Here is a 24905-nt window from a genome sequence, read left to right as displayed (position 1 = left end):
TATGTGCATTATCCTGCTGAATGATCAAATTAAATGCAAACTAGAATTTGAATGTCTGCAAACATTGGCAAGAATCTGCAGCTAATTTTAGATGGAAGATTTGCAGTGTCTGTTGTTTTTCCTGTTCATTTTAGCTGGGTAAATTGTGAAAACGTTGAGACATCTGACCTGCTTTTTTTTTTTCCGCCCTTTTTGTCTAGGTTTGCAAGGCATGCCAGGGGACTACGTATCTCAGGGTGGTCCTATGGGTATGAGTATGGCACAGCCAAGTTACACTCCTCCCCAGATGACCCCACACCCTACTCAATTAAGACATGGACCCCCAATCCATTCATATTTGCCAAGTCACCCCCATCGCCCAGCCATGATGATGCACGGAGGACCCCCTACCCACCCTGGAATGACCATGTCAGCACAGAGCCCCACAATGTTAAATTCTGTAGACCCCAGTGTTGGTGGACAGGTTATGGACATTCATGCCCAATAGTATAAGGGAACTCAAGGGAAAAACAAATACAAACAAAAAACAAAACAAAAACTATTTTAAGACTTTTGAACTTTGACCAGATGTTGACACTTAATACAAAATTCCAGACAGCTGTGATTATTTTTTACTTTTTGTCATTTTTCATCAACAACAGAGGACCAACGAAACAAGAACACAAATGTGAAATCATGGGCTCACTGAAATGAATATGTCCATGTACAGATCCTCTGGAAAAAAAAAAAAAAAAAAAAAAAGACTCCAAGAGTTATAACTACTGTAGTATAAACATAGGAACTAAGTTAACTTGTACATTTCTGTTGATCACTCCGTTACGTTGCCTCAAATAGTTTTAGAAGAAAAAAAAATCCTTGTTTTCCACACTATGTGTGTTGTTCCCAAAAGAATGACTGTTTTGGTTCAGCAGTGAAGTCACTATCCATGAAAGACCTGTTTTGGCCAGTGAGAAAAGAACTACCTTGGAGATGAAGATGAAAAGTCTTGCTGGGTCTCTCATCACTCAGAAGACTGTTCCAAGAAGGCCTTGCCATTCCCTCGTTTTGTTCCTTCATAAAATGTGTCCTTTAGTTTCAAACAGATCTTTATAGTTTGTGCTTCATTAAGTCTCTCCCCATTCCTCCCCAATCTATTTTTTTGGACTCTTCAAGGAGCTTGCAGGTGAAGATTTAAAAGACAGAACAGACAGAGCAGGAGCTTCTTCCAGTAGTTCTGAGCCTTGGCTTTGGACAAAACAAAACTAAAAGTTGGGCAGCTTTCCTCAATGAAAGAAGTTACTAACGGTCTTTGCACCAAACCTAGGACTTTATCATGAACTCAAAGCTTGGGAAAAAAAAGCAAGAGAATACTGTAACAAACTTCGTACAGAGTTCGGTCTATTAATTGTTTCATGTTAGATATTCTATGTGTTTACCTCAATTGAAAAAAAAAAAAAAGAATGTTTTTGCTAGTATCAGATCTGCTGTGGAATTGGTATTGTATGTCCATGAATTCTTCCTTTCTCAGCACGTGTTCCTCACTAGAAGAAAATGCTGTTACCTTTAAGCTTTGTCAAAATTTACATTAAAATACTTGTATGAGGACTGTGACGTTATGTTTTAAAAAGAAAAAAAAAGGTGTTAAGTCACAAAATGCGGTAATAAATATTTCATTTTTGATTTTTTGTTAGGCTTTTGTGTTTTTAATCATACTTAGGAGAGACTAAAGTTATTGGGAGAAATGTCTTAAATACATTTTTTATCAGCATTGAGAAGAAAGGTCGGAAAAATCAGAAATGAGCTTGTCATCAGTGTTAACAGAATTGGATGAAAGAACATATAGTTCTGCTGATTATCGATATTATGTTTATGCTAGATTAGGCAAAATTTAAAATATTCTCTCACCAGCTTGCATTTCAGAGAGCTGTGTCCTCTATCTGTACTACCTGCTAATGCCATAGAAGACGAGTTTGAGTCGTGAAGGCGCAGACATGAGACTAGTGAGCCCACGTGCGTTACGTGTTTGTGTGCACCCAGCACCACCACAGGCCTTATCTCCCATGCTTCAGCTCAGACATGAAGAATGGCTCTAACGCAGGAGTAGGTTCAGAAGTTTTAGGATGAGAAAAGCAGCTTGGAGTTTAAGTAGAGTTTTACCTATGTGAGGATTGCGTAATCTAGCTTTTGAGATGGTTTCACTGATTTTCTTGTCTTCATTTTTTTTCAGAAGGAAAAATAAATCAACTAATGAGGGAAAATGTTAATTTGACATTTGATACATAAATAGTTGGTGCACAGTCGCAGATGAGGGTTTGGTTTTACTTATGCAAAAGCTATGGCATTTGGAAGCAACTGAAGGAGAGTTTGAACTAGGAAGACACCAGCGGTGTTAGGAGCAGCCTTTCCCTGCCCTCAGTGGCACTGCCAGGGCAGTGAGAGCGGGATGGAGCCCAGAGAGCAGGCAAAAGTGCTGGCTTTATTTCTGGGAGGAGAGCAGTGGGAAAGGGTTTGTAATTACCTTAACTTTCTAGGAAACAAACATTACTGACTTCAACATCTGTAAATTTGTAACCCTTCTCCTCCTTCCTCCTCCTCATTCCAGCTGGCTGGGGTGTTATTAAAACTTTGACAACTTTTACCTTTGGAATGTGGAAAGAGGCTCAGCCTCATAGTTAATGTTTAATTTCTGAGCTGAGTAAATGGACCCACGCTGCTGGAGGCAGAAGGGAGGATGCCAGTAGAATGGGTGTGAGGATTTATTTAGCAATCGGATCCTGCTTTGTGGGTGTCTTTTTAAGGCATTCGTATGAAATTTAAAGGATGGTAATTCCCTGCTTGGCTTTGATGCTCTCTGTCCTGGTTACAATCACATCGACCCTTCAGTTGTGTAAGAAGAGCATACCCCAGGCTGGTTCCCGTTTTCAAGTTCTCTGGTTATTGTGGATGCGGAAAATAAGAAGGCAAGATTGTTTTATGCTAGCACTTTAAAATGGAGGTGGTTTTTTTTTTTTTTTTTTTTTTTTAATCAGTACCTTATTTCCTTGCAGATCTTTTATTTACAATTTGAGGAGAAAAGTCAGAAAACTCCTCGGACTGATAGAAAGACAAGGAAGAATTTATCCATAGTAGATAATTGCATTTTATAATGAACTAAATATTTGCATTTCTGTGTTGTTGGGTTTTTTTTCTTTTTTTTTTTTTTCCTCCCTTTTGGGCTTTGCTCTCCATGAGATGTGTTGCTGAAATCCAAGGTACAAAAACGTGCAGAGATTTCTCCATCTGAGATTTACTGTTTAGCATGGAAGGTTCCGATTTTGGTATTTCTAAGAACTGCTCAGCTGTCAAAAGCAACCAAAACGGGAATAATGTTTTGACAGCGGTATAGTGTTAAAGAAAATACTCTAGTCTGAATAAAAATTGCTTATGCTGTGGGAAACGAAGGGTAGCAGAAGAAACACCTTTTGTTTACACACACACATGTTTATAATCCTAAATTTCCATTTCTCCGAGCGGGTCTGGGCTGGGAGTTGTCGTCACCACAAACGAGAGATTTTTCTTCCAGATTTTGCTGCCTTTAAGGCGAAGAGAGGAGGGGAGCGCACCTCCGCCGGCGCGGCCGCCCGAGCCCTGCCCGCCGCGGCGAGCGGGCACCGCCGGGCCGAAGAGGAGATGCCGGGGGGAGCCGGGCGCTCCCCCCTTTCGCTCATAGCGGCAGAGAGAGCGAGGGAGAGAAAATTGCCCCAGACCAGGTTTGCGGGGGCCGGGGGGCCGGGAGGGGCCGGGGCCGGGCAGGGGAAGGGGTGCGGCGGAGGCACCGGCTGGACCCGCTCTCCCGGCCGGTGCCGCCGGCGGGTTTTGCCCATCGCTCCGGCAGCTCCCGTGGCTTCCCGAGGGGAGTGGGGAGTCTCCCGGCGGCGCCTTTGCGAGGGCCGACCCGGAGCCGCTACCGCACTGCAGCCCCGGTGCGTGTACCGAGAGGAAAACCCCTGGCGCCCGGAAAAATCCCCAAATCCTTTCCCCACGCGCGACCGCGGCCCCGCGCTGCGTGGAGGGGCAGGAGAGGACTCCGCTGGGCGGAAGGGTATCTCTGCCCGACCAGTCCCCCCTGCCACGTCCCTGGGTTCAGTCGCGAGGAAACGGAGCCGGCTTTTTACCTCTTCTGACAGCACGTCGGGAAAAATCAAACCCGACGGCGCTGAGCAGGAGAGAGCCCGCTGCCGGCGGGGGAAGCCCGGCATCTTTGAGCTGAGAAGGATGGTGCGGGATCAGAAGCGGGTGGAGGCGAAAGGTTTGCAGGCAGATTTTAATATTAATAGTTTTGGTGGCGAGAAAGACACAGAAGGGAGGCTGCTCCTCTGAGCAGAGTCTCTGCGACAGTGATGATGGATGACCTCGCACAGCTAAACAACTCCTCCCCTTCATCCCCACACGGTGTCAAAGCTACTTTACTTGCAGCTTTAGGAATAAAATAAATAAACACCCTCGGCCCCTTCGTCGCATCGATTTATGGATCATTATGAATCAATTACTGCTCTCAATATTTTAGAATTTGCTTACATAAAAAGCGGGTCTGCGGCCCGAAAAAAAAAAACATTAATCTTTGCCTTAGTAAGAAATAGATAACCTTCCTGTAAATTCCCGTGACAAAAAAATCGCTGCTAATAATTCCGGTTTAACCATTTTCTTAGAGGTGCACTACTGGGGAGGGAGGGGCGGATATTGTAGCTGCGCATCTCAAAGAGCGACTTTCAAACTAAGGGGTTCCACAATGCACGTAGGGAAAGAGCAGTGCATCCATATGGTGCGTGCAACCTCATTGCTTAACTGTTCCAGAGAAAGAAGGAGGGGAAAAAAAGAAAAAAAAGAGTGCAAGCCCCATAACAGCCTTGCCCCCGCCCTTCCTCCCCCAAATACTTGATGTGGTGCGGGGAGAGGGAGAGGGGCCGGGGCCGGGCGCCCCAGGGGCAGGACGGCGGAGCGGAGCCCGGCTCGGTGACTCCGTGCTATGGGAGGGAGGCTTCAGGAGGGACAGAAAGTGTGTGAAGTTGGATTTCTTTCGCTTTCTCTGTATTTTCCCATTTGCAGCAGTGTTTGAGGATCTCAAGGTGTTTCTATGGCTACCTTGTGTATGTGGGAGGGTCATATGTGGGGGTGCCCAAGAGAAAAGGCAGCTCTTGGGTGATCATTTATCAATGTCACCCACATAATGATTCTCTCTGCAGCCTTCTATTGATGAGGATAATTACATTAGCTCAGAGTGAGTGATCAATGAAAAACCACCAAACAAAAACTTCTTTACTCTCCTATAATACCAAAAACCGATACAGAAATAAGATAGAAAGCGAGGGTGGGATTTCCCTTTCCTTCCCTTTTAGCATTTTTTTTAACGAACAATGAAAAGTAAGGAAAATTTATCCGATGAGTTTCCTTTTTAAAAGAAGCTACCATTTTGTGAAAATGTTCCCTTGAACCTCTCGGCATCACTCCTTGCCTGGTAAAGACAAATCGTTATTTAGAATATGAGCTAGTGCTTCTTCCCTGGATCCAAAATCCTTTGCTTTTACACTTGTGTTTTGTTTTCGGGGGGTTAGGGGTGAAGGAAATGTACGATAGTTTGGAGCTGCGAAGAGGGAAATGGAAGGCAAATAACTTTTCTTTCGCAATTGCAACTGTCTCTCTGTTTGTCAGGTTTTCTTTGTTTTTATCACTTCATAAAGTGGCTCTATTAAAAATGGAATGTGGCCGCCCCGAGATGCTGCTCTGTCGGTGAAAGTTTGCAATTAAATTACGGGTTCGTTCTTTCCAGACTTAAAAATCAATGTTTTCTCATTTAAAGTGAATTTTAATGCTTTTACTTGGGAGTTGTTAAGGACGCCGTAAATTTTATTGTAATGCCTCTAAGCACCGAAGCCCCGCCAGAGGACAGGTTGATGTTCATGTTGTTTTTGGGGTAAAGATGTTGTTGCTGGTTTTGTTCTCTCTCCAAAGGGTCTTCTTCAGAAAACTCAATCATTTTGAATAACTGCAAAATAAACTGATGCAAAGGGGGCGGAGAAGTCAAGGCTATTCCTTCTGCCCTCCCCTCTCCATTTCGTCTTGGCGATCAGCTCCTCTCGCTTTGGCAGACAAGTCTGCCTTACTGTGTTTCCACAGGGCGCAAAGGCGGTAATTCAGCTGGTTTTATGAAGGAACGGAGAAATGTTTCCGTTGAGGAGCACGTGTTCCGAAAAAGTCCCTCTCACCTCTCAGAAATCTTGGAGGGGACTGTGCGGAGGGGTGACGGTGTGATGCGCGGAGGGGTGCGGTGGGATGCCCGCGGGCCGGCCCGGGCTGGGCGGGTACCGGTGTCGCACCCGCAGCGCTGCGGGCGGGGGACAGTGACCGGCCCGCCCGCCTCTCGCACATCGTGCGGAGCTGCTCAAACGATCTTTCTGTAAGCAGGCGTAGCGCTGCTAAAGGAATATGTCCGGTCCTGGTGGAGACCTTACATGTCCGTAGGCATCTGCTTACAGAGATGACTACAAGTTAACACTGGGGCGTAAATGGAAGCCGGAATAGGGATGGCGGAGACTTTTTTTTTTTTCCCCGAATATTTGTCTTTACAGGCTACTGCCAAGTAAAATCCCCATCAGGAGGTTGATCCTGAACCCATTTACACGGGGTTAATTCCTCGAGCCGCAGGAGAGTTCGTCCCCGGGCCGTGAGATCAGAAATAGGCCCCTATCGCCTGGTTTTGTCCGAGACGTGTTTAAAATTCCTTAAATTAGCTCCATGAAGAACCAGGGCAAACTCCTTTGATTAAAGCGACTGTCAGATTCTTCGAGATCAGGAGAGAGAAAACGCAGAGTAGGATGTATTTATTATTTATGCTATAGTCCACTGTGAACAGTTGGAAGAGGAGGATTAGAGAGTGTGTTTGAAAGGGAGACAGAGAAAGCGAGAGAGAGATGTAACACTCTTGGTGGTTTGGACCAAGCTCCTTCATTTCTCCCCTCTCTGAGCTCCCCGTGCAGCCACCCCAGCTGTGCTCCCCAAACCGGGGGCCACCAGCTCCTCCTCCCGATCGCTGCGCCGGCAATCAGCGTCCCGCATCACTTCATTAACGGCCCGACATTAGTAACCCGATCTCCCTGATTTTCACTCAAGTTTTATATTGTTCTGCTTGAGGCTGGTGCGTGGCACTGAACACAGCTAGTCCTTGGGGAAAAAAAAAAAAAAAAAGGAGGAGCGGCTTTCCACTCTCAGGCTTGTGTGTCTGTGTTTAGAAATGCAGAGTAAGGGAGCAAAACAAAGCCATAATCTAGTTCTCGCCGAGCAGATTTACTTTAGGACCTCACTTTAATGGGGGCGCGGGACGGGGCATCTCAGCCCTTGCATTTGGCTGAAGCGGAGGTGAGGAGTCCGGGGAGCCTTATTTTTTTCTACGGCTCCGGCTCCCCAATTCGGGAACATTTTCAAATCTATGAGCCTTGAATGGAGAAATACTCGCTATTAATATGGGACATGGACGAGTGGCAAAAAACCTGAATGGAAACTGTGCGGTAGCTTTGGGAGAAACTAACGATGTGCTTCAGCTCTTGCCATTGCAGGGAAGGAGAGGGGGGGAAACCCCTTCTGATTAATAACTAGCAGGGTAATGTTGAGGGCTTTTTCTGCCCGATTGCCTTTTTGAATTAGAGCCGATTTCTTCACACTTCAATAGGGCCTGTCTCTTTTAAAATGACTGGCAGATTTGTTTCTCCTTTTTTCTCTCCCTGAGACTTAATGATGTAAATTTTCTAATTAGTTAAATCACGTTGCTTAAAGGCCTTAATATTTACCGGGCAAGGAATGATAGTCGCTTTCGGATCTCTCGAAATAACCAGCGAAATAACATTAGGGTTTTTAAAGAGGGAGGGGGGAAGAGCGGAGGGAGGGGTAAGTTGGGGAAATATCACGTAAAAGGAGAGCTAAAGTTCAGCCCGGAGCTTCTTCCCTCCTCCCCCACGCCCCCGAACCCGCTTTTATTTTTCAATCAGCTAAGATTTAATTAGGAGCCCCCAGGCCGGACGATCTGATATTTTCTCATTAGTTTCCCATCAGTAATCTTGAGTGTTAGATTGGCTTAAAGGTTGTCAACATTTGACCAATTTTATTTAAGGCAAAGAAATCACGCGTTATAGCTCCGGGACCCGAGATCGGAAAATAAATCCTGCCCGGATCAGCGGAACTAACAGGCGAAAAAAATGTTGACAATTCATCGTTGTATTTAATAAGTTGCATAATGTATAGTACACACACACACGCACACGCACGCACACGCAGGGGGAGAAGCACGAGGACACCCGTGCGGCGGAGCGCGTGCACGGGGCGTCCAGCGCCCGGGAACGCGCACAGCTGGACGGAGGGCTTGTGACGCTGTGCTTGCGCGTGTGTGCCCGTGTGTGTGTCCGTGTGTGTACACGCGTGTCCCTGTGCGCATACGCGTGCCCGTGGGCGGGCGCGCGGCGCGGCGGCGCGGGCTCCCAGGCGCAACGTCGGAGCGCCCCCTGCTGGCCGCGCCTGGCACCGCCGCGGAGGAGCCCCCCGCCCGCGCTGCGCGCTTCCCTGCGCGCCGGAGCGCGGAGTAGTTGCGCGGCTCACGGGGCGCGCAGGCAGCGGGCCGCGCCCGCGCCCACTCCCGCGTATAGAGCGCAGGTGACAGGGAAGCGTGTCCGCTGCGCTCCCCGCCTTTGGGCCTGGGAGGACCGTAACATAAACTGTTTACGAAACTGTCCTTTTCCTTTCTTTGAGAGCGCAGAGCTGCTGAGAGCGGCGAGGGGCGCCGATAAGGAGGATAAACAGCTTTTGTAGCCCCCGCCGCTTACTTGGCGGCGCGGAGGGGGAGGACGGGGGGCCCACGCCTGCCCCACGCGGGCAGCGCGACCCTGCCCGCCCCCCGGGCCCCGCGCCAAGGAGGGCCGTGCTCGGGGGCCGCCACCCGAGCTGGGCTCCCTGCTCCCCGGCACCCCGCACGGCCGCCGCTGCGCGCTTGGCCGCAGGCGCGGAGCAAAGCAACTGCGGGGAATGAAAAGGGCAATAAACCATTGCCAAATGGGTGTCACATGACCCCGGTAATTTATAGGTAAGCCCGCGGTTTTATGTTTATTGAAAACACGACAGAAGGGTAAAACCAACCGATCTGCTGCGATTTCACCCCAGACTTTTCCCCTCAGAGAGAGCAGGCGGTTCCGCACCCTCCTCCGCCGTCCTGCGCTCACCAGCGGCTCCGAGGAGGAGAGGGGGAAGCGGCCGGGCAGGAGCGCGGGGTGCGCAGAGGCCGGCGCGGCTCCGCGGCGCTGGGAGCCCGGCCCGGTCCCGGCCGCGACCCCGTGGGGCGGCGGGCCGGGGCGGAGGTGTGGGGGGGAGCGCTGCCGCCGCCGCCCACCGCGGGGTCCGGCCCTGGCGGCGGGAGCCGCGCCGAGCGCCCGCGGGTGCCGGCCCGGCGGGAAGCCCCGCTCCGGCCCGGGCAGCGGGGGGTGGCGGGGTGCGCAGCGAAGGCAGAGCTCTTCTCGGCAGCCGCAAATAGAATCATGAATCGCCCGCGTTTGAAAAGCCACCCCAGTTTCTTTGTACACCAGGATACCACAGTTACATATTTATGGTTTAAAGGGTTATTTTGCCCATTAAAAAAAAAAAGGCACAAAACCAGCACTCAAACCTGCGTCTAGTCCCGTTGGTTCAGGGCTGTGCCCAGACAGAGTCCAGCCAAAACAATGCTTTGCAGAAGATCTGACTTGCTCGACCAAGAGAGTAGTTGCTCAAATTTATTTTCTTTCAAAAAATGTGCGTGTAAGGAAACGGGGGAGGGTAGAAGACAATATTTATCAGAATATCAGAAGATACCTTTCTTGAAACAAAGGCAAGGGGAATCACCTCAATTGCAAATCCATCAGGCAGAGACCAAACAACAATATTTATAGGAAGGCATTCAAAAATACGATGTGCTTAAATAACAACAACAAATGCTTACTACAGTCGCTACAGCACAGCTTAATAAAAAATTAGCCTTACTGACAGTCTTGTCAACATCTTAAGTAAATTATCATAGCGATGGTCTTTGGAGAAGAGAACCCACACTCCTTGCTAAAACACCTCCTATCATTAATCTTAAACCACTTGAAGATTATGATGGAAAGAATGGGATCAGTAACCATTATCATCTCAAATTGCTGTTAAAAACTCCTCTGTTTATTTTTGCAACCAAAGCGAATGTAACTGGGAAATGCAGAAAAGGGAAGAAAGGAAAACACGAGAAAGGCAGAACAATTGAGGCGAATCCTGTTGCAACCTCGATGATAAACACATGGAAAAAGCTGTTACTGCTCTGTGGATTGCTGGAATTTGGGTAGACATTAGAAAAATAAACAAAGCGATGGCTCCGCACCAGCTCTGTAAGTGCATCGGTGCACGCAATGAAAGGTAACTTCTTAAAATTAATTGTATTTTCCTGAATATTCGGTATATGTCTTTATCTACATCGATCATTTGATAAAGATCAAAACTATTAAAAGCGTACTTGAACTTTTCACTATTCATATCGGAAAATAAATTAATTTTGACCCTTTCTTGCCTGTATTTTGGTATGCATTGCATGATTTCCCAATAATCGTCGGAATGAAGTCTATAGTATAATTTTATGAGGATCCGACATACTCGAAACATTTGCTCAGAGCGAAACCTTTTCAGAAGCGACCTGTGATTTTTATTGTAGTATCTTCTGTTAAAATATCATCCCTCTTTGAAATGCATTTTTACAGCCGAAAAATAAAATACTTTTTTTACTCCTTTTTTTTTTTTTTTTTTCCCCGTGTTAAACTGCTTCCAGGATTTGGCATAGAAGGGAGAATCTCCTGATCTAGGGACACTCGATCTAAAATGTTATCAACGGACCTTTACACCTTCAGTGAATCCACAAATCGATATGAGCTGGGCACATGTCTGAATACAATCAAACACAGGTTTTTTAAGTTATTCTTTCAAAATGTAGAAGTTTACACGAAGCCTTTAAACAGCACGGTGCTCCCCGGCCGGATTCCTCCCACCCCCCTTCCCCGAATTCAAAAGAAAGGGTGCCACTAAACCGGGGCGGTGAAAATTAAAATAAACCAAACAATTGTCCCCTAGCCGAGCTGCATCTTCCTGTTATTTCCGCGATGATTCATTTCGGCAGCGGTGTACCAGAGGCAGAGGCTGGCGGCTCTTCCCCCTCCAACGGGGGGGACAGGGGATTTGCCCCCGGCGGCAGGCTCTGCCGCGGAGCGCTGCGCGGGGCGCGCAGGTAGGCGCGGCGGGAGCGGGAGCCGGAGCCGCGCTGCCCGCTCCCCCGCCGCGGCCCCGCAGTGACCCCAGCCCGGGGCTGCGGAGAGGTGAGAGGTGACGCTGCGAGCCAGCGCAGACCTGGCCCTTTTAAAGCCACAGCTAATCAGTCCTTTACTAAATTAAAATATAGGAACCAGAAGGGAAGCAATTTCGTTGTAAAGAATTACCACGCGCGCTTCGAGAACGGAATAGCATTGAAATGAGGACGGCGCTCCCTGCGACGGAGACATTTGTCACCCAGGAGCAGTTCGGCTAAGACAAACTATAAAATTATACTCAACACTATATAGATGCGGTAGATCTGTACGTCTTGTGTGTATCCTACGTACACACAACAATAAAATAAGGTTACTGAGTTGTTGAAAAACTTCATCGCCATAAACTATCCAGCGGGATGGTGGTTATAGGACACCAGGCATCGGGTGGTTAATTGCTCGCCTAGCTAAAGACTCAGAACTTCATTATAATATGGAAAGAAATTAAAGTGGAAAAAAGTGATACATTTTTCTGTCAATTAATTTGTCTTCGATTTCAAGTTATTTTTTAATCTCTGTAAGAAAAGGAAAAAAAAGGAACTCACTGTGGTATAGGGAGTGTGTGTGTACGTGTGTGTATATGCATCATACAGATATACTATGATCGCATGTGTGCGTAAGCTGAGCACGTGAACTGGCCCACCAACAGTGGAAAATGGTGACAGTTCCATTTTTCCTCTTTAATTAGGAAATATTCCTTGATTGTCTTGGCACCCATTACTTTTTAATAACTCCATAGAATCGGAAGTATAAATGTCTACTCCAAGTAATCTACTATAAAGCAATTATTTTACTATGTTAATATGCAGTTGCAAGTACATCACAGTAACGGCCATGAATGAGATGCAAATGGAAAAAAATTAAAAGTAAAACTACTAGAGGAACTATAATATTTGACAGTATGTATACTTCAGTGGGTCGCTATAAGAAATACCTGGCTTCGAGAACGAAGCTTTGTTACAGCTAGGTTACAAAGAAACTTTCTTTTCCCATGTGTTACAGGCAGAAAAATACTGGTTTTGGAAGACTGCGAGCCAGTATGATCAATTTAGGTGCGGAGATCACAGATCCGAGGGAGACGGAAATGATTGATTCCGCCAGAAAACGCTTCCCCGACGCAGCCCACGAACAGCCTCCACCCAAGGCAGGTAAGCTGCTGTGTGAAAACTATTTTTAACTGAACAAAAGACTGAGCAAACAGCTGACGTCAGGGAGCAGCATCCCCGGAGGGGGGCGGCGGGCGGCGGTGCGTGGCTGCGGGGCTGCCTGCCCCTGCCCGGCACCGCCCGCCCCGCTCCGGGCCCGAGCCCGTGGCCTCGCCCACCCCCGCTCCCGGTGTAGAGCGGCGGCGGCAGCCCCGGGGAGGGAGTAGTCGTCCGCCAGGACCGGGGAGGCCTGAGGCTGCGGGGATGGCGGAGAGGTGACAAAGAGCAGGTACGGCGCCCGCTGGGGAAGGTCAGCGGCACCGCTCCTGCTGCAGCCGGTCTGCAAGTTCTTCCCGTGGTTTTTAAACGCGGAGGTTGCTTTTATCCTAGGAGAGCTCGCTGTGTTTACCTGCAAGGCACCCACAGGCTTCAGGCGCTCGGCAAGCGGGCACTGCTCCCGGCAGGCTGGGCGCGGGGGCCGGGAGAGACCAGCGCACCCACGGGCTCGGGGACAAAGCGGGGGTGCTGACCCCCTAACCCTCCCCCATCCCCGTGGACCAAACTTCTGCTGTGATGTGAACGTGAATATACACGAGAAACGCTGCAAGTTCAGCGGTCAGGAGAAGCGTAGGGCTGGCTTTATCGTCAGCCTTATTCACCGGGGTCGCGAAGGCGACCGGCCGCCGCTCCCTGGCAAACTGCCCCTCTGCACAGCGCCGGGGTCCGCGCCCCTCCGGTCCCGGCAGGGAAAGCTCTGGCCCTCGCCTCTTCCCAGTGACCGTCAACTTAAGCAATCCGCCAGCGGGCCACCTTGTCCCTCTGTTTGAAACACCTATCCTTCGCCTTTCCCTCCCTCGTCCCCCCCGCCCAGCCTCCCTCCACAGCGGCGGGGCTCGGCGGCGGCATGGGGCGGCCTGGCCGGGGGATGCCCCGCGGCTGTGTCCGCCCCGATCCGGGCAGTGGCTGCCCTCGGCTGTTTCTCGCAAGGGCGCCTGCACCCGGGCAGGGCGGGGGAGGAGGAAGAGGAAGGCGACGGGGGGTGATTACTGGGGCGGGGGGGGGACCTTTCCCGGAGTGGGAGGCGTGCAGTTGTAGAGTCGCTGCAAGCACGAAACGCTGCAGCCCCCGGGCGACCCGTCAGCTCCGCCGGCCCCCCCGGCCCCCAGCTCCCCGCCTCGCCTCTCGCCAGAGTCAACACGGAGCTGCGATCCATTTGGGCGATTTAGTTAAAATAAATAAACCCGCGAAGATTCACTAGCGAGCGATGCATCATCGACCCGGAGGTTTATTAAGAGGCTCGTTACAGCCGCGGCTTTCAGCCCCTGCTCCGCCGGGGGTGTGGGGGGAAGGCTGCGGCAGCCCGGCTCGCCCCGGTTCCCTCACTCCAGCCCCTGGCAGGGACCCGCTCCCCGCGCCGGACAGCCAGGCGCTTCTCCCCCCCCATGCCCCCTGAGCCCACGGGGAAGGGGGAACCGGCCCACCCGAGGGCTGCTGCAGAGCCCTCTTACTTATTTCTCCATACATTTGGGGGAGGGAGAGGAGGGTCGGGAGACATTGTTGTCAGTGGAGATTGTTAACCCAAATAACAATAATAAAGAAAAATCGTTACAGCTGGGCGCTGACTGAATATGGCAATTACTATTATTGCTAATCATGATTAGAAATAATTATCCTGAAAGCACGGAGGGTTCAGCTGCCAAGGTGTTTTGAATAATCGCTTCAAAATGAGCAGTAGAATATGAGGTTCACACAGAAGGACAACCTCAAACTTCCAGTTTTAGCAGTCTGTAAAGGAGATCTTACCACGAGGGAGCCCTAGTTTACTTGTGAAACTTCAATTTTTTCATCTATTACAGGTCCAGTGCTGTTTTGCTCCCACACCATCCTGGACGGTGGACCTCCCGTGTGCCTGTCCTGCTCTCCTCCACCTAGTTCCCTGAAAACACCGGGTGGCCAAGTGCCTTCTTAAGGCAGTGGTACACTGTGCTTGGGCCTCTCCAATCTTAAATAGCAACGAAGCAAAGTGATTATGAGGGATAACCTGGTCCCACAGTGAAACTCCAGTTGCTTTATTTACATTGTACAACTCTACACAGGCCTTCTCATTTTAGCTATTTGAAATGATGTGTAACTAGGAGGAGGTCACAGGTGACTGGCAAGTTCAACCTACTTAGCTCAATTATCCAAGTTTCATTTCCAAATTGTGTTCAATTTGATCTTCCTGCCTTCCTCCAAATTATCTTAGAGAAAAAAAAAAAACAAATGAAAGCAGACAATTTAAGCCAAATCCTGTACACCATTATTTACATGCAAAATAATTTTTGTGATATATACTCCCCTTAATGGTTATGGGTTGCTAGATCTTTCCAAATGGATTTAGAAACCTAGCCATCAAATTATTTCAAAGGCAGGCCTATTAGGGACAAAAATAATTATGAACTTTCAGAAGCTTTGTAAAAAAATAAGTTTCTGAATGTTGTCTCTTTAAATTTTATTTAAGTTTTGTTTTTAATTTAAGCCTGGAGGCACAGTAGAGAGATATGCAGAGTCTAATAAGGAGTTTGGAAAATAATGTGCTGTAATCCAGTGCCGAGCTATTTCTCCATAAAATATAGATAAGGAATCAATTCGTAAGCACAAATATCTACTAGGACTGAGTTTTAACATAACATTTCACATGAGCATTCTTACATGCATTATTAAGGAGATAACAAAAGTGCTTCGAATCGAGCCCTATATAGTCACATCTGGAAATGCTCTTTTCTGTCTAATTTTCATCATTTTTTCTCTCAAAATATGTTAGAAGAAAAACTAGTCTGTCCCCTTGTATATTAACTGTTACCATCAGCTTTTAATCAGCAACATGTATAGTTAGATTTATAGAATCTATTCCATGTTGTCCCTTTTAGAGAACAGTAAAATGAAGATAGTATCTTTATTCATTTATAGAATCTGATGTTAAAACCAAAACCACACACAAAAGCATATACTTTGCTTTATGCATATAGACAGGCATGTAGATACATAGACACAACACGCTTATACATGGAAACAAGTCATGACCATGTGTTGGAAAACAATAAAAAGTATCTGTGCACTTCACCAGATCTGAAGTCAGACATCATCAGATAAGAAGTGGTCTAGGGAAAATTAGTTTAAAATCAGACACAGCTAATTTCTGAAGGTACTAGAACTATAGCAAGCTTTGCTGTACAATGTTTAATCGCCATCAGATTTAAAGGAAGCTCTTTAGGTTTTTCAGTCAAATAAAGCATTACCACTGAGCAATGAAGGCTTAATAAACTCCTCACAGGTTGCAGAGTTGATACAATTGCTTTATAATTTTTTTTTGGTAATGTATAATTTAATGGAATTATGTTCTGAGAACAAAAATAAAAGAAGTGTCTGAGTGTCTACCACTACTCTTTTTAAAATTAATAAATATTATATTTTTCCTTTGAATGGAAAGGCAAGAAAAGTATTTCCCAAACAGAAACAGCAAATATTATTTAGAAGAAAAAAGTGGGTTTTTGTTTTTGTTTTGTTTTGTTTTTTAAATACTTGAAGTTTTCTGAACAACTCTGATGTACTCACATTCTTACCACAACTATTTTCTTTTTACTGTTGTAAGTGGATACTAAAGCTAAATTGATGCTTTATGTATATCCCGTCTCAATTTGTAGTAAACTATTCTCTGTAAGGAGATAATTTGAAAAAAAAAAAACAAAAAAGAAGCAGCAATACCACTGACAACAATTTACTTAAATTCACAAACCTTGAAATTGATGCATCTCCTATCAATCATAGTCAGAAGCCACAGTAGAACACATCCAACATTTGTATATCAAAACTGGGACTAAAACCACCTCGTTTTGTTCAATTTAAATGTCCTTCAACATGTTGTCATTTTATACACTGATATTACTGGGAGATTTTTCCTATGGGCTAGCTTTCTTCTGTCAAACATATGCAAGACAGTAACCTTGCAAAATTAAAGTGCATGCCATTATACTGCACAGATGTTTGTTCTCACTCAGTTACTGACAATGAAATACTTGTTAAATAATAATAAGGAGGTATTGACTTCTCGATTCTGTCGATATGAAGATCTGTTGATCTGTGAGGTTAATACTGATGAGGCAGAGTGAGGTAAACATTTCATCAGGAGGGCAAATAAATCCCAATACTGCCATAAAAAAAGAAAACCCCCAACTTCGTACATACACAGAAATGAATCCTTTTTAAAGTTTATTTGGTATATGAGCACCAGTTCACCCTATCAGCATGTGCGAGCTAATGCTAAAGTAAATCCTTGACACTACTTTCAAGAAACATATTCCAAAAATGTCTATCACAGGTATTTAAAACTAAGCTCAAATGATGCCAAGCATCAAATGATGCCAAGGGTCTTCAGTCATGCTGCGTATTCTGTTGCAAATAGCACATTTCCTTTAAGTATTACTGGAAGCATCTACATACAACTTGAATATTCTTCACATTAAGGGGATTTCTGTTCGAGCTGGAGAATTGGAGAAATGCCTTTTTTTTTTTTTTAACTAAGATGAGCTCTCTGTCACAATATTAGTTTTATTTGTTAGCTCATCAAAACATCACTGAAAGTTCCTTCTCTTTACCCTCTGCCACAGAACACAATAGTGTACATGCTTTGAACAATACAAAGAGCCATTTAACTTGATGGGTCTGGCAGAAGAAGCTACTTTCTTGTTCATTATTATATTTAGATTTTCCTTCATTCTGTTTCAGGGAAGCTCAGAGCTGCTTTTTTTTTGAAGAATATTCCATCAGTCAGGTGGGTCTTATACTTTGACAGCATTATTTCAGCATGTTATTTTTAATGTATGGTAGGTATACATGTAAACAATCTGTGTAACTTTCTTCTGGGCTTTTGAATAGAAACTAAAAAGATGTGATCTAACATGGAAGACAATATGAGGCAGTATGTTCCTGGATACAAGCAACAAAAGATGCATTTGTCAGTTTTCCCCTTTTGATTATTAATTAAGGCCCTGATCCTGCGATTAGATCTGCAGGGGCAAAACACACATGCAGAGCAGCTCTCCCCATAGTCTGATGGTTGACAAGGCAAGAGCTCAGTCACACAGAGCTTACTGTAAGGCAGTGACCTAAAAATCAAAACATTACTTCAGCTGCCCTTGCCAGAAATTGCAACCTGGTTTCTAGGGCAGAAGAGCCTTTTTCACAACCTCCTCCCTCTCTCCTGTCTGTAGCAGAACTGTTGTACCTCAGCAGGGAAAGCCGGGTGAGCACATGGCGCTTTCTCTGTGTAACTGTGACATCTTGTTGGTAGGATAGTGCAGGAAAAATCACATTATTGCTACTTGTGCCGCTCGTGTTCTGGAGGTGCGAGGCTGGCCATCTGCTGCTCCTTCCAGGGGTCACATTGGAGTCTAATACCTTTAATTTTGATGAACTTTGTCTGAGAAAGGTAATAAAAACTTTTCTTTTTTTGACTTCATGCTCTTTTGTCCTTCTCATGTCCTTCCCAGCATGTGCTTAGCAGAACACCATTGCAGGATTTTTTGTACCTCAGGCCATGATGCTGTTTGAAGACTCCTATCTCTGCAAATTCCTGCATTCATCCAAATCTCTGTTAAAGGTAGTAAGGTTTGTGTGCTTGTGTTCTGCCATGCTGACTGCTTGTGACTGGTTTTTAGATGTTTTTATCCTTTTGTATCTTGAGAAACTTTCTCCTACAATCATCAGAAGTATTTCCTAATTTCTGCTTAACAGTTACTGTCAGATGGCAGAATCTCTGGGAGCAGTGTTTGGATTCCTGGGTACCATTTGCTTGGATCCTTCTAGCACACATCAGGTAATCCTTGTAATAAAATAATATGAAAAGGACGCTCTTCAAACTTTTAAACTCATGCTGAGGTTTTTTTGGAGGTTGCTAACGTTTAAAAAAAACAGTTATGCAATTTAGAGGCACAGATTCTGGTAACCTCAAGGCTCTGGGGCAGGGCTCCACATGTACAGATATAACAACTGAACTAGGGACTTGTGCTCCAAAACCTCTTTGTATGTATTTATCTGAAACAAAATTAGTTTCTCAGATCTTGGGTATGCAAAAGGATCCAGCAAATGAGTTGAGTACTTTTAGTAATGATTATACTTGAGAAATATTATTGTATGACACTATATCAATGCATGCCTTTGCAAGTGCCAGGTGTATTCTCTGTAGAGTTCAACTTAATATACCAAGCTCATTCTTCACTGCAGTTTCAAGGTTGGAGATCCTGTAGCTGTGTTTCCTATGTGGCAATAAAGATACTGACGGAACAATTGTTCTGCTAGTGAGTTAAGCTGAATAACAGAAAAAATCAGTAATGACAAGGGGCTCCTGTGTCTAGTTGTATGCTTGGCAAAATAGATTGCAAGAGAAGGAATAGGCAGCAAACTGTGTAAACTGAGCACAGATAATTCCCATGCTGTGAAAACCCTCTGCCTTAAGAACACTAGCAATGAAAAGGTTACAAGAAAGGGGGTAATAAAAATATCAAAAGAAACCAAACAGAAATAGGTTTCTTTGCAAGTAGAGAAGCCATTTTCTAATATGGTGGCCTTATATACAAGTACATTTGTCTTCCAGACCCTCTGCTGTTGATTAGAATTCTGATGCCACTGGAGGGGTTACAATTTTGTTGAGTTTCTGGATCTCAATTGCACTGTCAAGGGGTCATTCTTTCTGGTAATAAGGTAGCTAGTGGCCCCTGGGAGAGAAGGAAAACAATTGACTCTTGAAAGCAGAAACATATACTGAAGTCTAGAGTAGATTTCTGGCAGTGGACCAGGTCTTTTCTCATAGCATTTGTCATTGTAGCAATGAAAAAATAGTGGGAGTTCTACAGGCGGCCAAAAAAGGAAAACAGAGCACAACAACAAAAAAAAGAGCTAGATGTAATTTATTTTGGAATTATATTTAAGAGCAGGTTGGTTTTTTGTTTTTCACACTGTTGGTTCACTTGTTAAAGATGTGGATCCCGTTAGGTAGAAATATGTTGCTTATTTTAAAGCAAATGATTATCAAATGACTACACTTCAAAACATTTTTTTGCTTTAATTTGAAGTGAAGTCATTTGAGTTTGAAACATATGCCTTTGCTAAATGCAGAATATTTTGTTGCCAAAATCAGACAACTTCATTTTGAGCCCACCGCTTGCAAGCATTGTTGATCCTGGATGTCACTGACAATATAAGTCTTGGCAATAAGTCTTTACAGAGGTCAGTAGTAAAGTTTATCTTATTACCACTAGTTTTTTTTTTTTTATTATTATTCTATCACGTCAAAATGGTCTTACCATATAATCATACTCAACCAGAACAAATGCAATGTTGCATTTGATTGGCTTTGGAAGTAGCATTCCACTTTGCACAGCTGGATGAAGCTCGCTTCTTAACAATAATTTATCATGAGATCTGCATGTAAAAGTTTTCCACATCTTTCTGAAAATTGGCTTCATTATTTAACAGGCTATGTTGCCAGGTTGTTTTTCCTTCATTGTAGTATAAGCAAGCCTAAAACTTGCATGCATACCTGTGTGTGCATTCCACCACATAAACAGATCACTGGCACTATATGTCATTTGACTTATGATTTATATTATACTTACAAGATTTTAAAGTGGATTCCGAATTTATTACAAGCCCCAGCATTGCAGCTGATATATGCGGATCCATCCCGTTGTTCAGCTGAAGCAGCACCCAAGATGGGACTGCGGCAGCATAAGGCTTCCTCTGCGGTCAATGGAGGGAAGGTGGCACACCCAGAGACACTTCTCCAAAGGTACTTACATTTTTTCACTGGCTATGGAGCAAGCCCAGAGCAAATCTACTCCTAATTTAGAATAAATGATCGAAGCAAACCGCAAGGAATCCTTGCTGAAGCATGTAAAGTGCCATATCTGCTGCTATCACCTATAGATTCTGTGCTGAAAAAGTTCTTTCAGTTTAGGATCTAAAATACCTTATATAGATAACTGTGTGTGAAGTCTTACAGAGAAGAAAACTGAATGAAGTGTGGGCTTGATCTTTTAAAATTTTAGTTGTATAAAAGTCAGACATCTAGTCCGTACAGGTTGTCTTCTTTGACTCCATAGTCCACTCATTTAACTCATTTGACTTAGATGAAATATGCTGAGGAGGAGGATCCTGAGACAAAGGTGTGGTAGGTGAGATATGATGGGTGGGAGTGTAATAATAACAGAATAAATTTAGAAGGCTAAATTAGGAGAGCTGACCTTTGGATTAGGATTTTAGGTGATTAGGATACCTTTTAGACAGCTGAAGCAAAGACAAATCAGTTTTTTGCTAAGGGATTTGTGTGACAACAGGCAGAGAAGGAGGCATTCGCAGATTTAGGGTAAAAAAAAAAAGTTCTACTGTTGCCTGGTAAAATCCTGACAACCCCATGCCTTGTTGCATTAGGTAAAATGGGAAGAACAAAGAACATCTCAAAGCAGCCCTAATCTCACACCACACAGAGTATCATGCAACAGGCTGTGGAAGAGAGAAAGGTGTTACTCCTTAAGTAGTATTAGAAAGGTTGGCTATAAAAATGACTTCTCCTCATGCCCCTATTTGGGTACAAAGAAATTAGTAATAGACATTTTCACTTTAACTTCTCTCTCTACTCCTCTATGCCTGTCCTCCCACCCCCCTAGGAAGTAGCAGTAGTTTTGTGTATACATTTCAATATCCAAGAGCATGTCAGGTTTATCTTGATTATCTCTTTCTCAGCACAGCTCATGGAAACTCATTTTCATACAACTATGTTGTCTCATGTTTTATTCCATCACAGAAGCACATTTTAATAAGCTCTAGTGTGATCAAAATAACTCATCTTCATTCATTCTAAAGACTCTGTTATTTTTTTAGTTAAGACTAATTGTGATGTCTAATTTATACTTCTTGTAAGGGTCAATTTCTGACCCAAGCAGACTCTTTTAACTGGACTTTGTACACATTTATAATTACATTTATAATTTAGGATCCTAGGATGTACCATTTGCTTAAAGAATATGAATGTTGCTTTCAGATCTTTTAATTTACAGCATCTGTTGTTGCAGGAGATGGAAGTTTATTTACTCATTAAGAAAAAATTCTCAACAGGTAATATTAAAAACAGTATCCTGCTGTCCAGAATAACACAGCAACAGAAAACAAAAAGCAAATGGTAAGCTTAGCCATAAGACAACCTAACTGGTGACATGGTCTATTGTAAGCTGAAGCTCTGTCAGATTGTCAAGAGGAATCAGTTCTTAAGCAAGGTATTTATAGGAACATAAGACTGGAAGGCACCACCAGGGTCACAGAATCATTGTAAAAGAAGAGAATTTGTTAAATAACATTGCCATGTGATCCTATGAAAATTTTCCCCCTAGCTTCTCTGAATCTCCTTGCTGGTCCATTTTTGCTGTAAAGCCGGCATTCAGCTTTTTCTGACCACATGATCAAGATTGACTGACCTGACACAGAAGCAATTTAATACCTCTAGGTGCATCGGTTCACCCTGACCTACATCCTAGTTCTTGTTGTTGATTGACTGAGCAAAGAAAGGTGAATACTCATTCCTCCTCTCTGAAAATCAAGAAATGTCTCAGAAAGAATAAAAATCCTTCCTGAATATTGAAGCTAATCAAGAAACACTGTGCTACAGGATAAACACAACATAAATACAGCACAGATACACATTCAATGGACATAGTTTAAGAATCGAGAGCAAGAGCTGCTCCGCTGTCCTTATCTCCTATAAGGGAGCTTTCAAGACTTAAAAGCAGCTGGTGTCCAGATAATTTAGAGATTTGCAGGCAGAACTGCATGAAGAAGAGGAATCTATTGCAAAGGCCTGAGCAACTGAGGTCTGTGGTGATTCATCCTGCTCACAAGGCAGGCAGCTGTTTTCGTCAGAATCTGCAGCTTTCGGGTGGACCTACCGGGCCAGTATCTTTCCTCCTGCAAAGCTATTAAAGTGAGTGGAATTACAGATGGGATGAACTTGGCTCTTTAGGTGTGGGAGAAACTATTTCCAGTACTGACATATGGATATTAGCACTTCTTTATGCAGGGCTTACAGACAGGCTTTAGGAATGTTTACAAGGTGGGAAGGACAATGAAAGAACATGTAAAATCATTTCACCCTGATTCATCTTTGGAAGGGACTCTGCATGTGGATCACTCTCGTTCCAGTTGGTTGTGTCTGCCAGAACCCTTTCTTCCAGCTCTGAACCTCATAGCCCTCCTACACCAAGGAATTTGGGTTCTGTCCAACGGAGGGCTGGGAAGAACATATACATTTCCTCCAGACTCCCACATGCTTCTCGTCTTGGGGACTAAGGATAATGCTGCTGAAAAGTACATGTGAACCAACTAAAAATTTCTAAAGAGCTGGTATGAAAGAGCGCTCTGGCAAACCCTCCTGTTATCCATACATACTGTGGGCAGTGCCCTGAGTCTAGGAAGCAAAGCCCTTGTTTCTTTCTTGGCAAGCAAAGGATGGCAACTGTACCCCAACTGCAGAAGAACTTTCAGGAAACCAAGCCATTCGCTCTCATCAGCCACTGTGCCTCTATCCAAGGTGATTATACATGTCCCGAGTCCACTTAAACTAAAATAATAAACTGAGCCAAGCACTGTGTTTTTACACCCAGTGGACTAACTGCCTTCCAAGGCTGCAGAATTGGAAGAGCAAGAGAGGAGTTATGCAGACAGTCGAACCAGCAGCTCTCATGGATACCACAACACAAACAATCCGTTTGTTGGACAATGGCCACTAGAGGAGTCAACCATAATGTCACGCTGCTCACTAGGTACCCCTCGTTTAACATCTATTTGCTTCTTTTTTCATGAGTGCTCTGCATTCTAGAAAGCTGCTGTAGTGGTCAGAAGGTGTTACCTAAACTTATTTTACACTGTCCCTCTTCATAAATGTGTGACTTTAGACATTTCTCTAATGTGGTATCATACATACAAGAATAGGGGGTGGGAAGCTCCCAACTGTTAATGCTACAAAGATACAGTGTCAATCCTCAATCAAAAGTGAGTTTAGCTTTGACATAAAGGTGCAAACTGTTTCACTTCACATCACAGCAGAATTTGGCCAGACATTCTCAGAATTTTATCACAATTAGTCTCAGTGTGTGAGGCATAGAGAACATCTGGATACATGGGAACAATTGCAAACAGATATTCTCTTCTAGCATTCCTATCTTGCTGCTGCTACTTCAGTTAATGGTTTTCTGCTAATGTATCTTCAGACATTGATGCCAATATACATGTTCAGAAGAGATGGGTAACTGCTTGGTGTGAATATTGGAAATGAAACATCAAGATGGAAACCAGCATGAAAGTGCTTAATTTAATTGTATGTATGCCTAAATATATTACAGAAAACAGGTAACAAGAGGAGATATTTCTGAAATAGCACCAAGGAGCTTGTGATCTGAGTGATCACCTGTGAGTTAGGGCTCAGAGATTTTATGTCTCATTTTGCTACTGACACCTGAATAAACTTGGCTACATCATTAGGCTCTTTTTACACAAGTTGTCCCTTAAATGACACTAATCATTACAGTCTTTACATGCTTCCTTCCTGAAACTTAATTCATTAATGTTCATGAAATACAATGAGACTATCAGGCAAAATGTGTTAGGTATGTGAAAATGTTACACTGGCTTCCATACTATGGCAATTCTGCAGGGAACTTTTAAAAAGGAAGCAAACTCTTGCATTTCACATACTATTTTGGTTCTGAAAACACTTCCAAGGCCAACTCAGGTAAGAGCAGATGTCAGGTTTATTTAAATTTACATACAGACACTTACATATAGACAAGTGCACAGGAAGTAACAGCAAGAAGTATGATTATGGGCACTTTCCCGTTAAGAAAGGAAGATGAGAAAGGACAGAATGGTGTTTGACAGTGCAGAAATGCTCACTCATGGCTTTTATTTCCTTCCAAAACTTCACCCGTGCAATTCAACCAAGGTCACTGAGACCCTCTGTGATGTGCTGAGCTGGACCAGCTCATACAAGCCAACAGTGCTTGAGGCAGTTTTATCTATGCGTGAAGTATGTAAAAAATGAAGTTACAGTTTTGGGAAGTGATTGTGGACCACAGGAATAACTAACAAATGATTCATTGCCTTTAGTCAGGTAGGACATAGAACCTATTCAGATATCACCTTTTTATGTTCTTTCTCCCTGCTTCCCTACATTCCCTACACTCTTTGCCACTTCTGTCTTCACGTAGGTCTCTTCCTGAAAACAGAAAGTTTTTGAAGACACTAAAAATTCTGAAGAGGAAATTCAGTAATATAATTTTAATTAAGAATAAGCAAACCTTTGAGATGCATACAGTGTAAGTAG

At 44.5% G+C, this 24905-nt stretch overlaps 1 protein-coding gene across 2 annotated transcripts in view; it reads left to right on the top strand.

The window, feature by feature from the left end:
• MEIS2 (Meis homeobox 2) overlaps positions 1-1605 on the top strand; it is a 173780-nt gene extending 172175 nt beyond the window's left edge. The window contains exon 12 of one of the 2 annotated variants that reach the window (XM_065635126.1): positions 201-1605. In XM_065635126.1, the coding sequence (XP_065491198.1) occupies positions 201-487 (287 nt within the window). In that variant the 3' untranslated portion in view covers positions 488-1605. The remainder of the gene's footprint in view (positions 1-200) is intronic. The other variant, XM_065635127.1, reaches the window with a different exon arrangement.
• Positions 1606-24905: the final 23300 nt, after the last annotated feature.

Source organism: Caloenas nicobarica, chromosome 5, assembly GCF_036013445.1.
Source record: "Caloenas nicobarica isolate bCalNic1 chromosome 5, bCalNic1.hap1, whole genome shotgun sequence".
Classification (NCBI taxonomy): Eukaryota; Metazoa; Chordata; class Aves; order Columbiformes; family Columbidae; genus Caloenas; species Caloenas nicobarica.
Note: the sequence above shows the minus strand (reverse complement) of the source record. Positions and strands in the feature narration are given on the sequence as shown.